At 34.6% G+C, this 15,248-nt stretch overlaps 1 protein-coding gene across 2 annotated transcripts in view; it reads right to left on the bottom strand.

Annotated features, from left to right (window-relative positions):
• The window catches only part of Septin10 (septin 10), a 62,771-nt gene that overhangs the window by 19,903 nt on the left and 27,620 nt on the right, over positions 1-15,248 (bottom strand). Inside the window, exons 1-6 of one of the 2 annotated variants that reach the window (XM_046420247.2) lie at positions 14,662-14,780; positions 14,111-14,228; positions 13,525-13,720; positions 9,123-9,309; positions 2,987-3,148; positions 588-684 (exon numbers count right to left, since the gene is read on the bottom strand). In XM_046420247.2, the coding sequence (XP_046276203.1) occupies positions 588-684; positions 2,987-3,148; positions 9,123-9,309; positions 13,525-13,720; positions 14,111-14,201 (733 nt within the window). In that variant the 5' untranslated portion in view covers positions 14,202-14,228; positions 14,662-14,780. Of the gene's footprint in view, positions 1-587; positions 685-2,986; positions 3,149-9,122; positions 9,310-13,524; positions 13,721-14,110; positions 14,229-14,661; positions 14,781-15,248 lie in introns of those variants that run through there. The other variant, XM_046420246.2, reaches the window with a different exon arrangement.

Consider the following 15,248-nt stretch of genomic DNA (forward strand, 5'->3'; position numbering starts at 1 on the left):
AATTTTGATCAAGAGCTGGTGTATGTAGCTCAGTGAGGCTCTGGGTTCAATCCCAAGCACCCATAAAAAAAAAAAAAAATCCAAATTTTGATCAAAATACCCAACCAGTGCTTCTCACCTTCTGCATGCCTTCAGGGGAGATAAAATGGGAGTGCTACAGTGAGAATGAGGTTACTCTGCCTTACCACTACAGACTGGCCAAAAAATTATACAGTTAAGTCCTTTGACAACCAATCATAATTCAAAATAAGCATTACCTCAAAAGAATATATTAAATACATCAGATTATGAGGCAACACAGATAATTTATTTTCTTTTTCTTTTATTTTTTGTTGTTTTATTTTTGTGGTACTGGGGATTGAACCCAGGGGCACTTTACCACTGAGCTACATCTCCAGCCCTTTCTATTATTTATTTTGAGATAGAGTCTCCCCCTAAGTTGCCAATCTCATTTCAAACTTGAAATCCTCTTGCCTCAGTCTCCTGACTTGCCAGGATTACAGTTATGTGCCACCATAATTCGTACAATATATATATATATATATATATATATATATATTTTTAAAGTCATTGTTTATCTCATTTACCTTGTACAATACCCCAAGGGTACTGACGAGCTTTGACCATCTTATTTCCAACTTTTACCTCATCCATACTTCCTACAACAGCAAATGGTAAATGCTCCTGTAAAAGAACCATAACATCAATCTCTTCTTCTCATACCAACATGACAACTGATAAGCTATAAAAACAACAACAAATGCTGACAGGATGGGCGGGGGGCGGGGGTGGGGGGGGGTACACTCATACATTGCTGCAAATTGGTGCAGCCAATTTGGAAAGCAGTATGGAAATGCCTTGGAAAGCTGGGAATGGAACCACCATTTGACCCAGCTATTCCCCTTCTTGGACTATATCCAAAAGACCTAAAAACAGCATACTATAGAGACACAGCCACGTCAATGTTTATAGCAGCACAATTCGCAATAGCTAGACTGTGGAACCAACCTAGATGCCCTTCAATGGATGAATGGATAAAAAAAAATGTGGCATTTATACACAATGGAGTATTACTCAGCACTAAAAAAATAACAAGATCATGGCATTTGCAGGGAAATGGATGGCATTAGAGCAGATTATGCTAAGTGAAGTTAGGCAATCCCTAAAAAACAAAGGCCGAATGTCTTCTCTGATATAAGGGGGGTGACTCAAAATGGGGTAGGGAGGAAGAGCATGAGAAGAAGATTACCACTAAATAGGGAAGAGAAGTGGGAGGGAAAGGGAGGAGAAGGGGAATTGCATGGAAGATGGAAGGAGACCCTCATCGTTATACAGAATACATGTATGACAATGTGAGGGGAAAAAAAAAAGAAGGGTGTCACATTAGATTGTGTAGAGAGAAGTGATGGGAGGGGAGGGGAGGGCAAGGGGGGAAAGGAAGTACAGCAGAATAAAATAGACATTATTATTGCTGTGGGTATATATGTGACTGCATGACCAATGTGATTCTGCAACCTGTATACTCAGAAAAATGAGAAATTAGACCCCATCTGATTCAAATGTATGATATGTTAAGATCATTGTACTGTCATGTGTAACTAATTTAAACAAATTAAAAAAAGAAGTACCTGGAACAAGAAACATTTGTTGTTTTAATGAACTAATGAAACACAAACAATATGTGAATGACCCCTAAAGGCCAGAATGGAGTTGGATGTCTCAAGAATCCCATGTGTCATAAAGTGTTTTTGTGTGATAAGTGACTCCTACTCTAAATCAAACTATTATTTTTACTTTGTATAATAAATTTTTACTTTCATTTTCTAAAAAAATAAAACAAAACAAAAAACCAGTTAAAGATTATCACTGTTAGGTACTTAACTAGGAGTGTATCACTTAATCCTTGTGACAACTCTTAAAATAGGTACTATTAACCTAATTTTATAGATTAGTTAACAGTCTTGGGGAGGTCCATAACTCTTATACAGCATATGATTAAATCTGTCTTAGTCCCAATCCCACAATCCTTCAAAATAACACCAGATATTTAAGAAACGTGATAGTTTAAAGAAAGTAAAAAGAATTTAGTCATCCTTGATTAGTCAATGTTTCGGATGTATGTATGGGTACTATAAAGGAGGGTGTACGTGAATACCAGCTTGAAGAGATCTCCCTGAAGACTTAGACTCTAAAACATTCCAAGGGAGGTTGTAGAGTATGCTCACATTTGTTTAAAACAGGACAGAAAGGCAATCTTTCTTAGACAAATTAAATAGAGCTCCACAAATTAAACAGAGCTCACAACTGCATAGCTTTATTCAGATGAAAGCAGGGAGGAAGGAAAAAATGCTTAGAAATATATTTTCATTATCTTTTAACAGTTTTAAAAATGCTTATTTCTTCGTGTGCTTTTTAAAAATTTCACTTTGTTTGAAGTATTTTTGGAAAACACAAGGGAAAATACACCACAATGATCCCCACTTATCCAGACAGAATACATTTCAAGATCCCCACTGGATAACTGAAACTGCAGATAGTACCAAACCCTATATTTACTATTTTTTCCCACACATAAAATATGTATGATAGATTTACTTATAAATTAGGCACATAGAGAAATTAACAATAACTAATAATAAGATAAGAAAACTTTAACAATATATTGCTAATAAAAATAACATGAATGAGGACACTCTCTCTTAAAATACATGATGCTATGCCCATCCTTCCTTTTATAATGTAAGTTGACACAATGCCTGTGATGAGATTTCATCAATCAGAATGGTACACAATGAATTAGAACTTAGAAATTATTTATTTCTAGAATTTGCTAGTTAATATTTTCAATATTTTAGTTAATATTGACCATGGGTGACTAAAACTTCAAAAAGCAAAACTTCAGATAAGGGAGACTACTGTAGCAGTGACATGAATCACAAGTTATTTTCACATGTAAAACAGCCTTGACATTCCTTTAGGAGCTTACATTCATTGCAGCATTGATTTTTGCAATAGTATCATCATCTGTTGGGAACTGGTATATCTGGACACCATTGCAGACCAATTCACTCATGAGCTTGATCTTAAATTTCTGTAATTCAGATTTAGAAATTGTATCTGCTTTGGCAATCACTGGAATAATGTTCACCTATTAGGTAGAAAGAAATACAAAATCATATAATTGAGGATTCATTTTTAATCTTGTAATTATTTGTTCACACAAAACCATTCAGTCTCTGTAAATAAAATTCCTTACCCCAGACCAGATTGATAAACTATGTTCCAGCTTATATAAATAGACTTATTGGAACATCACCATGCTCATTCACGGGCTACTTTCTTATTACAACAGCTGAGACTAGTAGATGCCACAGAAACCATGTGGCCTGGAAGCCTAATTTATTTTCTGGCCCTCTACAGAAAAAATAAGTAGACCTCTGACTCAAATAATCATTGGCTTTCACTTGACACATACACACACACATTTTCTCTCTGTCTCTCTCAAAAACACACATATCCCTTACATAGTTATCCCTATAGATACTGGCCTCATAGTAACTGCTTTTAAAACGCAGACCCAATGATTGGGGGTATAGCTCAGTGGTAAAGCACTTACCTAGTATGTGTAGTATATGCGAGGCCCCAACACCATAAACACACACTAACAACAATAACAATAATAATAATACAAAGAAAGCAGAGCTCTTGTTGAGATTAACCTTTCAGGCCAGGCATGGTGGCACATGTGTGTAATTATAGCAGCTCGGGAGGCTGAGACAAGAGGAACAAGAGTTCAAAGCCAGCCTCAGAAATCATGAGGCGCTAAGCAACTCAGAGAGATCCTGTCTCTACAAAAAATGCAAAATAGGGCTAGAGATGTGGCTCCAGTGGTTCAGTGTCCCTGAGTTCAATCCCGGTTTAGAAATCTCATTTTCTTCTCTCTCCCTTGAAGTGTCTTACAATTCCATCACACAGAAAATATGTAAAATATAATAAAGAGTAAACTGAAAATGCCTGCTTAATTCACTAACAACTTTTATTTCTTAATAATCTAAGCATTAAGTAATTAGTGACTGGTCCCTCAGCAAAATGAAAAAACAAGTGACATTTCTCTTTCTGCCTCCCATTTTAGCCCTGATTTTTTCCCTATCAGTGTCCCAGTCATCAAAGACTTCTACCTATATGGCACAGAAAGGAAACTGCACCAATACCAGCTACAAGTCTTCATGACACAAAGAAATAACTTCATTAGCATTATTCAAAGTTCTATCACTGCCAGGGAGAAAGAGATGTGGGATCCTGAAGATCAACTAACACATAAATAAATCCAGTCCTTTGAGAGTGAGATGGCAATGTTAATTTCAAAATAATAAAAGTAAAAATAAAATCACTGAGCTACAGCCCCAGCCCACATTCTTAAACTTTTATCTTCTCCAATTTCACAATGATTCAGTATATATACTTGGATATTTCAGTCTTCTATATGATCCAAGGAGACAGATGTTCTTCCAGCTAAATTCCCATCAATGGTAGAAAACTTTACAATTGTTAGTAAACAGGTTTCATGTTAAACTACCTAAAAAATTGAATACTGCTGGGCACCATGGCACACACCTGTAATCCCGGCAACTTTTTAGGAGGTCTGAGGAAGGTCTGAGCAGGTTCCAGGTCAGCCTCAGTAAAGACCTACGTAATTTAATAAGACCCTGAATCAAACTAAAAAAAGCTGAGAATGTGGATCAGTAGAAAAGCATCTCTGGGTTCCATCCCCAGCACCAAGGGGCGGGGGGGGGGGGGGGATTGGATAACAAGTTCTTGGTTTCAGTATTCTATACTTACATATTCAATAAATTATGCCAGGTCAATAACTTCTGATTACTTCCACAATAAAAGGCAGAAGTGAACTGAATGCTAAACATTAACATTTACATGCCTATCAAAGGGAGAGAAAAAAATACATACTGCCAAAGATGGACACTTTTCATCCTCTACAAAAGATAAAAGTAACTTTCTTAAAAAGTAGTCAAGTGTTTGGCTTATTGGAACAATAGAAAATTATGTTAAGAAAGGCTGGAGGGGGCTGGGGATGTGGCTCAAGTGGTAGCGCGCTCGCCTGACATGCGTGCGGCCCAGGTTCGATCCTCAGCACCACATACAAACAAAGATGTTGTGTCCGCCAAAAACTAAAAAATAAATATTAAAAAATTCTCTCTCTCTCTCACTCTCTCTTTAAAAAAAAAGAAAGGCTGGAGGTCTGAGGAACTAAGATCATTGCTCATTTTTATCTAGTACTCTTGTGTAAATTAGGCTCTAGGCCTGCCAGGTGTCTTGTGGGTAATAGTTGCTACTATAAAAATATTGCACATCCATATATGTTAAGTACCAAATGACATAATTGAAGCATGCCTCAAGTTTTCTCTTTAAACATGTACAAAAATTTAGTTATAACATTCCTGTCTGGTTTATACAATAGAAAACTAAAGGCAGGATTTTAATAAAGAAGAACCAAGTTTAGCATTTTTCTCCCATCAACTGAATAAAGCAGAAAAGAGCAGCAACAATCTTCGACAGGGTAATGACAATCTTCAATGAATGCATGATGCAGATTTTCTTTTATAATACCATAAAATGTTTCATTTTGTTTGAATGAAATACAGTATTATTTAAAAGATAACACTCGGACAAGGATGTAGCTTAGCGGCAGAGTGCTTGCCTAAAATGCTTGAGGCCCTGAGTTCGATCCCTAGCACTGCAAATAACAAAACAAGATTGTGATGCTTTCCAAAGTCTTTGGCAGTACATGATATGCATCTAGAGCTAGTTTTCTAAGAGTTTGCAGACTGGACTGCTGAACAAGTAAGTGATCATTATCTTTCCTGTTTATTCCTGAAAATCAACTAAGGGATCATATTAATATAGATTACTCCCTGCTAACTCTTCTCTAAGACTTGAAGGCTAAAGGTGGACATCAGGTTAGTAAGGACCTCTAATACCAAAATATGAATATTCTGAACAAGTTTGTGCCTGCTAATTAAAAGTATTTTCAAGTAACAGAATAATAAGCAACATAGGTGTTTCCTATGTGCCAGGCACTGTGATAAATGTTTAAAGTTATCTCGAGTAATTTTTTTTGTTTGCATTCTAATTTCAAGACTGTTCTTTGCAGCATGTATACAAAACAACTGACCAGAAAGTACAGAGTGGGCTGGGGATGTGGCTCAAGCAGTAGCGCGCTCGCCTGGCATGCGTGCGGCCTGGGTTCGATCCTCAGCACCACATACAAACAAAGGTGTTGTGTCTGCCGAAAACTAAGAAAAATAAAATATTAAAATTCTCTCTTTCTCTCTCTATCTCTCTCTCTCTCTTTCTAAAAAAAAAAAAAGAAAGAAAGTACAGAGTATTCCCATATACCTCCTTCCCTCACACAGTTTTCCTATTAATAATATCTTCCATTTTTTGATACATTTATTTTTGGGTTTTTGTTTTATTTTGTTTTCTTGAATTTTTTATTTGTTCTTTTTAGTTATACATGACAGTAGAATGTATTTTGACATATAATACATACATGGAGTGTAACTTCCCATTCTTGTGGTTGTATATGATATGGAGTTATACTGGTCGTACATCCATACATGAACACAGGAAATTTATAATTTATTCTACTGTCTTTCCTATTCCCATTCTCCCTTCCTTCCCTCTTCATTCCCCTTTGTCTAATCTAGTGAAATTCTATTCTTCCCTCCTCTCCCACCTTATTGTGTGTTAGCATCTGCATATCATTAAAAAAAATATTCAGCTTTTGGTTTTTTGGGATTGGATTATTTCACTTAGCATATTCTCCAGTTCCATCCATTTACCAATAAATGCCACAATTTCACCCTTCTTTATGGCTTAGTAATATTCCATTGTGTATATATACCACATTTTCTTTATCCATTCATCTGCTGAAGGATATCAGGTAATCTTTATAACAAGCATGAGCATGTACTCCTATTTTACAAATGTAAAAGCTAAAGCCTAGTTAGTTTGCCCCAAGAGGCAATAGCTGGTATGTAGTTGGACTGAAGTTGAACCAGTGAGTGGCCTATTTTATATTACTTTATATTTTATATATATTTAACTTCTTGTTTTATTTTGTTTTGTTTTGTATTGCAAGGGACTGAACCAAGGGCCTTGTATGCTAAGCTATAGTCCTATCTTTTTTATGAGATGGGTCTCACTCTGCTGAGGAGGTCAGCCTCAAAATCTTGGTGTGGAGGGATCGTCCTGCCTAAGCTTCTGAAGCAGTTGGGACTACAGGTGTGCACTACCATACCCGACTCCTACTATCTATTTTATACTAGTGTATTAAGCCTGTAGACCTCAGCTAACTCTGAAACAGCATTCTTATACAAATAACAGAAGCAGGTGCTTGTTTTTTATAAGGTAGTTTATAGTTTATCATAAAAAGTAAAGAACATCTTTAAATCATCAAAGCTGGAGATTATATAATATATATTTATACACTGTACTAAAAAAACTTTATGAAATATAGTCTATATTCTGACCACTGAGAAATGTGAACCAACATATTTGCATGCCTATACATTTTGTATTTCATGTGCACAATATAACAGGGACTTTGTAATACATTATCTCATTTAATTCTCACAAAGTAATGATAGCTGTCTTACTAAGATTGTCTATTTGTTAAACCCTCTATTTACATGGATTAATTTAGTTAATTTTCATACCTGGGCCTTAAGGTAGGGCTTCTTGCTGGTTTGTACATAAGTACGAAAACTGAGACTCAGAAGGCTAAAAGCACTTGCCCAAGATCAAATAAGTAATAGGCGACAGATCCAACATTTGAAACCAGACTCCATAGGCACCAAATTACACTACTGTCTTTGGGCAGGAAGACGGGGGTGTGTAGACTGAACCCAGGGGTGCTTAACCACTGCGCTACACCCCCAGCCCTTTTTTGTATTTTATTTAGAAACAAGGTTTCGCAGAGTTGCAAAGTGCCTCCCTAATCTACTGAGGCTGGCTTTGAACTTGTGATCTCCTGCCTCAGCCTCCCAAGTTGCTAAAATTACAGGCGTGTGCCACTGCACTAGTCTTTATTCACACTTTATACTACTGTCACGTTTCTTCTCTCCAGCTTATGTTGCATGCTCTTGTTTTTTTTTTTTTTTAACCTTTTATTTTTGTTTTATTTATTTATTTTTTATGTGGTGCTAAGGATCAAATCCAGGGCCTTACATGTGCTAGATGAGCGCTCTACAGCTAAACCACAACCTCAATCCCATGCTCTTGGTTTTGTGTTCCTTTCACAAATATGAATTCCCACATAAGGCTCCACTATGAAGATAACTGGTTAAATGATTAAGTCTATCACATCTCTTCACATGATAAGTCTATTAACCTTCACCAAGTTTTTGCTAAAGCCTAGGGACTATGCCAAAAGTAAATCAACCTACGCACAAAGGTTTCACTGGTAGTCTTCCTGCTTTCCACATCAATTACTGTATTACTATACAGAGGAAAGCAGAACAACCAGAATGCCCTTATATTTTTAAACCATACTTTATAAAATTAGTATCCAGGATTCTGAAAGCTGCCTTTCTCACTACTTGGGATTGAATTTCTTTTGGTATAAGACAGTAAGTAGTTTTAACTTATAAAGCAATATATTTAAGCAATATATTTAGCTTTAAATAAAAGTTAAACTTGAGTCGATTTACAGTCTTTTTAAAGCTCCCTAAATTTATATTGGCTCATATCAACTTACCTTGGTATGGCTCAAATTAAAACATATTTCACTAAATATGTGATAAAACATTGTACTTTAATCTTTGTCAATGAAGTTCTTCCTCTTACTTAATAGTGTTGTAACCTAAAACTAGTGTTACACAATTTCTATATTAAAAATAATGACACTGAACTTTTATTTTAATGTTTTGTATTTGCATCTCATCTTCCAAACTGAATTCCTCCAGAAAATAAGCTGACAGAAATGTATTAGATGTTTTAAAGATGCACAGATAAAAGTCACAATACATACACTATCTATCCATAAATATATTTAAGCAGTCCACACACATTTAATGTCTAATTTATTGATTACTTTCCTAACCCACCTTGCTGTCCAGATTCTTCATGGTTAAGAGGTCAAGTGTCTTCAGAGAGTGGCCTGTTGGAGCGATGAAGTAGAGGCACACATGGATGCGAGAATCATGGTAGTTGAAGAGAGAGCGCTTGATCTTCAGTTCTTCTTGGAGATAGGCTTCAAACTGAGCATTTATGTAGTCAACTATTGGTAAGTAGCTGAAAATATAATTATTTAAATATTTAATACAACATATCTATGCTACCTTGATAAGACACTTGTAAAACTCTCAAGTTTGAGGACTGTATTTTTACCAATTAATAAAGAGTTTATATGCTAACCTAAACACATAACTTACTGAAAAAAAAAAAAAAAACAATGTGTATAACATATACACAAAGGTAATATTCACAAACCATCAGAACAAACTGTGCTTGATACAGTAATGAATTACAATGATTCATTTCCATATCCATTCACATGTTGTGTCCCATTATAATAAAGGTTCCCATACTTCTCAGACTGCTCAAGAAAGCTAAGAATCTAGTTTGTAACCATGACATGTTATTTAACTAACTGAAAAAAGGCTCGGCGTATCAACTAAAAATATATTTCAATCAAAGTCCAGGACTTTCTCTAAATCAGATTTGTAAAGGCATGAACATAGTAAAGAGGAAAAGCAAACATCAGCTGAAAGTATCTAGGAATACTGATTGGCATGGTTTTATTTTTCGCTAATTATAAACAAAGAAATGGCCAATCATGTTCTCTGCTCCAAGTTCTTACTCAGATAACTCCCCCTTAGAATGTTGTCTTCCCTCTGGTTGTCTCAGTCTATTCATCCTTTAGGATGCAAATCAAATCACAAGGCACATGCAGGCCAGTATGCTAACAGCAATTCAAGAGTAGTTTGTGAACATCCTACTTCATTATGATATGTTAAATCACTGCCTATTCAACTTACCTTTCTACCCTTAACTATCCTCCTTAAACAAATCCAAGTGAAAATAAATAGCAAATAATTCCTACCTCAAATTCCCTGGTCACCTTTGCAATCATCTTTGTAGACCAAAAAGAGCAGTACCTTGTTCAGCTAAAGAACTTGATAAATGTGGATAGAACTGAATTCTTCTATAAAGTTGCCTGACAATTCTAGTTCTTGAGGATCATCACCTCTTTTAAACCCACAGAATACCTTTTCTCCCTGTCCAGACGGTAAACAATGTGAAGACAAAGATCATATAATTCTGTTTGCTATAAGAACTAGAATAATAAAGAATTTACTTCATTATCAGAGTGATTATTATGAACATCAGTAAGTAATTCTAGGAAACTGGTTTAAATGTAACCTAACAGGATTCCCTTCCCAAAATACTAGTAAAATTTGTTTCAATTACATATTTGATATAAAAATTCCAAAGAAGCTTTCATTCATGACTTAAAACATGACCTATTGTGTGACCTACATGTGAATGTTCCTCTATCAAATGCCTTGCTTATGATTTTTGAAAATGAAATCCGTAAATTATTTTTTGCTAAATAAACAGAATATAAGAAATAGAAATAGTGAAATAGGAAAAAAAAGGATAAAATTGAGAACAAGAAAGTCAAAACTTGGTGTTTGAAGAGACCAAATAAATTGGCAATGCTCTGTTGAGACTCATCAAACAGAAAAAGAAAACAAGACGCTGGGGTTGTGGCTCAGTAGTATTGCCTTGCATGCATAAGGCACTGAGTTTGATCTTCAGCACCACATAAAAATACATAAAATAAAGATATTGTGTCCATCTATAACTAAAAAAAATTAAGAAAATGAAAACTAGTACAAATAACCAATATCTGAAAAGTAAAATAGGTATCATTACAGATGATATAGACAATACAAAGATAGTAGGAGTGTATTACCAATATTTTTAGGCTAATAATTTGAAAATTTACACAAAACAGATTCCTGGAAAAGTATAACACCAAAACATTTTCAAAAAATAAAAAAGATCAACTCTAGAATAGTCCTATAAACACTAAGTGAAGTTAAGTAACTCCAAATTAGCTTTCTTGGTTTGTTTTAGCAAACATCTCAGGGAAAACTAACTCTAATCCAAAAAAATAGAAAAAGAATTAAAATTCTTCAATCTCATTTCAGAAAGCTAACAATATCTATTTATTTATTTATTTATGCTGGACTATACTAGGGAGGATTTGTGTATTTTGTGGAATAGTAAGGCGTGATATAGCTCAGTGGTAGAACACTTTCCTAGTATGTGTAAGGCTCTGGGTTGAATTCCTAGCATAGCAAATAAATAAATAAATGAACAATTACAAAAACACTAAAAGAAAAATACCGAACAGAACACAATATGAAAAAGTGATCCCAAAGTGGTATCCAAGATTATAAGTTTAATTTAAAAAGGGCTGGGTACATAGCTCAGAGATAAAGAGCCCCTGAGTTCAATTCCCCAACATCGAAAAACAAACAAAAACAAACACCAACATTGTCTATTCACATTTTTAAAAAATGTACTACTAAAATAAACTTTCTTATTCTATCTAAAACAAAACTCAAAGTCAACAAACCAAAACTAGAACCAAAACCAAGAGAAAAAGAGAAAACAAAAAAACCCCTAACACATGTAAAAAATACAGCTTTACCTCTAGGATGAGGATAGGGTGAAGATGCCCTCAATCACTCCTTACTGGTCAACAAAATACACAAATCCTCCCTAGTACAGTCCAGAATTTAAAAAAATAAATAAATAAAAGAAAAGAAAAATAAACTGTCTCTACTCATTATGGGAATAACTGGGACTGAATTTACCTTTCCACCTAAAACCTAAAAACTAAGACAACATATATGAGAAAAGGGATTTTGGATGCTGGACAACAGGCAGTATAAAACTATGATCATTGAAAAAGCAATAAATGAGGGGAACACTAAGAATTTTTCAGCTTCCAGCATGGAAACAGGTTTACTGGGCAGAATACTGAAAGACAGCAAGTAGCCTGATATATTCACCAAGATGCAAAGACTAAGAAGTTTAGGGGAGACCAAGATGACTGAAATCTGTGGGGCAGAACACTAGACAGAGAAGAGCTGCAGACAAAAAGCTCTGTAGATCTGAAGAGCATACTCCTAAAGTCTGTGGCTAAGGACTGATAGGCAAATGCCAAGCCCAAAGCCATTTCCTATATTAAAGAAATGATGGTGGTTACAAAACTGAAAGTTTTGTCAAAACTAATTTTGAATTCTATATTTGATAGCAATGAAATCTATTCTATTTAAATTATGCATCAATAAATCTTTGTTAAAATAAAAGAAACTTAAAAACTGAAAAATATCTGGGAAAATACCTAATTCACAGCAGTAGTTTTTCTGGGGACAGAAATGGGACAGGGCCTGAGGAGATGACCAAAGCGGGTTCCAACTGGTATGTAGTGAAAACGTATCTACATATTATCTTGGTAATTGCCAAAAAACAATCTAACAAATAAATTAATGAAGAAAGGCAAATTAAAACTCAAGGATAAATTTACATAGAAAGCTAAATGTATTGTGAATTTATTTCATCCTACAAAGAAATTTAGTTAGCAGTTTAAGTTGCATTAAAAATACTTTCATTAGTTCTAAGTTGCTATCCATCTTACAAATATTAATAACATTTAAAACAAGGTATCAAAGGCTTTTATACCTGCCACTAATCCACATAAATAATTTCTTCATATTTAAAACACAATGCAGTGTCGAAAAGGCTATATGCAAATATATATCAGGTCAATTTGTACAAAATATTTTCCCTCTAAAAAATTGCCTATAATAAGGAAAATATATACATTTCAAAAAGTAATTCATTTCACCCAATCTATTTACCCCTTTCTTTCACAGCTTAAAGTTGATATAGAATCTATCATTAATCTTCATAATACTATAGGAAAATATAGAAAATATATACTAAAGTAAAATATAAATTAAAATTTCACTATTAAAACTTTCCTACAATGCTTACTAATATAACTATTTTAGTTGGCATATTGCAAAAACAACTCATGAACCATGTATTTGCCCATTGTATATATTTGGCCTTGTATATATTTTATTTTCAACAATAATCATCCTTGGTCTGAAAACTAATACCAATCACTGAATATACACCAAATATCAGAAAATAATTAAAATTATTTTTGCTGAAATACACATTTTAGTAATTTGATTCAAATTACTCTAAAGAAAATAGACAAGTTGGCAGAAAAATGTCAATTTGTTAATAAGAATAAAACATTGCTTAATTGCTAAATAATAATAATAATAATAATAATGTATGGGAGGAAAGGTATGGATTGCCATAGAGGAAAATCAAACCAAAGCTCACAAGGCAAAAGGCAAATGTCTTGATCCTGAAATAAGAAAACGTGTTTTAATACATAAAGAAAACACATACCTCTCTTCTTTATTTATTTGGTCACCAAATCCCACTGTATTCACAATGGTCAGTTTCAACCGAACATTACTTTCCTGGAGTTCATATGTCTGAGCTTTAAGTCTAACATTTGGGCAAAAATGTGAGGCTTCATGTTCTTCAAAATTAGTATTAAACAATGTGTTAATCAGTGTGGATTTTCCAATGCCAGTTTCCCCTGAAAGAAAGAAAGGTACATCTTCATAGGCACATAGAATGGGTGAGAAGAAACAGCTGCGAATTCCCAGAGTAGTTTCAAGGATTGCAAATATTTTAAAGATAGGGTTGTCCATGAAAGAAATACATAATGCTGGTTCTAAGTCATCAGCAGAGAAATTAATGTGTATACTAAGTTACTTAGAATTCCGAAAAGAGCACTAAAATGTTTATGGAACAACAAAAGGTTTAAAGCTAAGAAAAACAAAACTGAAATAATTTAAATAAGTAAGAAAATCCCTGGGCTCATGATCTCAAACTGATAACATGAGCTTCATACTGCTTATACTAACAACGGAATGAGCACAAGGAACATGAGGAAGAATTCAGAGGAAGAGTTAGTGGCACTCACCAACACAAAGAATATTAAAACAGAAGCCTTGCTGAATGGATCTATTGACTAGCTGATCAGGCAAACTCTCAAAACCAACATGGCCACACATAGTCAAGGATCGGATATTTTCTCTTTTCTGAAGAAACAAAAACAACAGCCACAGTTAAAATGACCTTGACTGAACAGGAAAAAGGCACACTTGAAAGGATGAATTTATCAAAGGAAGTAAAGATTTTACAATTATTACTATTCACCTAAGACAATGATCAAGTACATTGTGAGGAAAAAAAAAAATCAGTGTCCAGATCCTCAAAACATAAATTTCTTATTCCCTTCAATACAAAAGTCCAGCACAAATTTTAACAGTAAAACATTTCATTTCTAAAAACATTCAAATAAAATATGTCATATTCACTCACAAAATGGAGAATTTAAAGTCATTGAATGTTTACGATAAATTTTTAATGACTTGGAAAAATCCTTCATTAAGACATGAAGTGAAAAAAAAGTACAATACAAAATTATAGTTTCAGCTCCAGTAGTGACAGTATAACTCACGTCAAACTTACCTCCCTGCTGATAACAATTATAAGCAACTCTTTCAAGTCACAGGGACACAGACTCTGGAAAGAATGAAAACTCTAGAGGGAAGGGAATCTACTCTGTGAGATACACATTCACATAGCAAATCCTTCAGGACACCCCCAACCACTTGTACTCTCCCTTGAGGGTACAAAGATGGAGCTCAGGAAGAACTGAAATAGTCTTACTGGGTTAAGAAGTCATTTGAAAATTGGGGCAGGAACACTGGCTAGAAATTGAGGGGGAGTGGGGGAATTCCGGAATGGAAGAAGCCCAAAATATGCAAACACATTCCCCTCAAATACATGGTTGACTGCCAAACTGCACAAGGACAAAAGGAATACTGAGACTCTGTCATGCAGCACTAGGAGCTGAGCATTTTTAAAGAGTACCATCCTGGAGAGAAAGGAGGTTCTTAAATTTTAAGTCTGTAAGTTAAAGAGGCCTCAGAAACACCTCAATCTTAGATAGTCCACATTTTAGGATTAAGGACTATTTCCCAAGAATTAGAAAAGTTCCCTAGTATGAAGGCATGACTGAAATAGACTGGCCCTAACCAAGCCGATAACCAAGT

The sequence above is a fragment of the Marmota monax genome, unplaced genomic scaffold (assembly GCF_021218885.2).
Source record: "Marmota monax isolate L192 unplaced genomic scaffold, Marmota_monax_Labrador192_F-V1.1 WCK01_AAM20220418_F8-fsc00204, whole genome shotgun sequence".
Classification (NCBI taxonomy): domain Eukaryota; kingdom Metazoa; phylum Chordata; class Mammalia; order Rodentia; family Sciuridae; genus Marmota; species Marmota monax.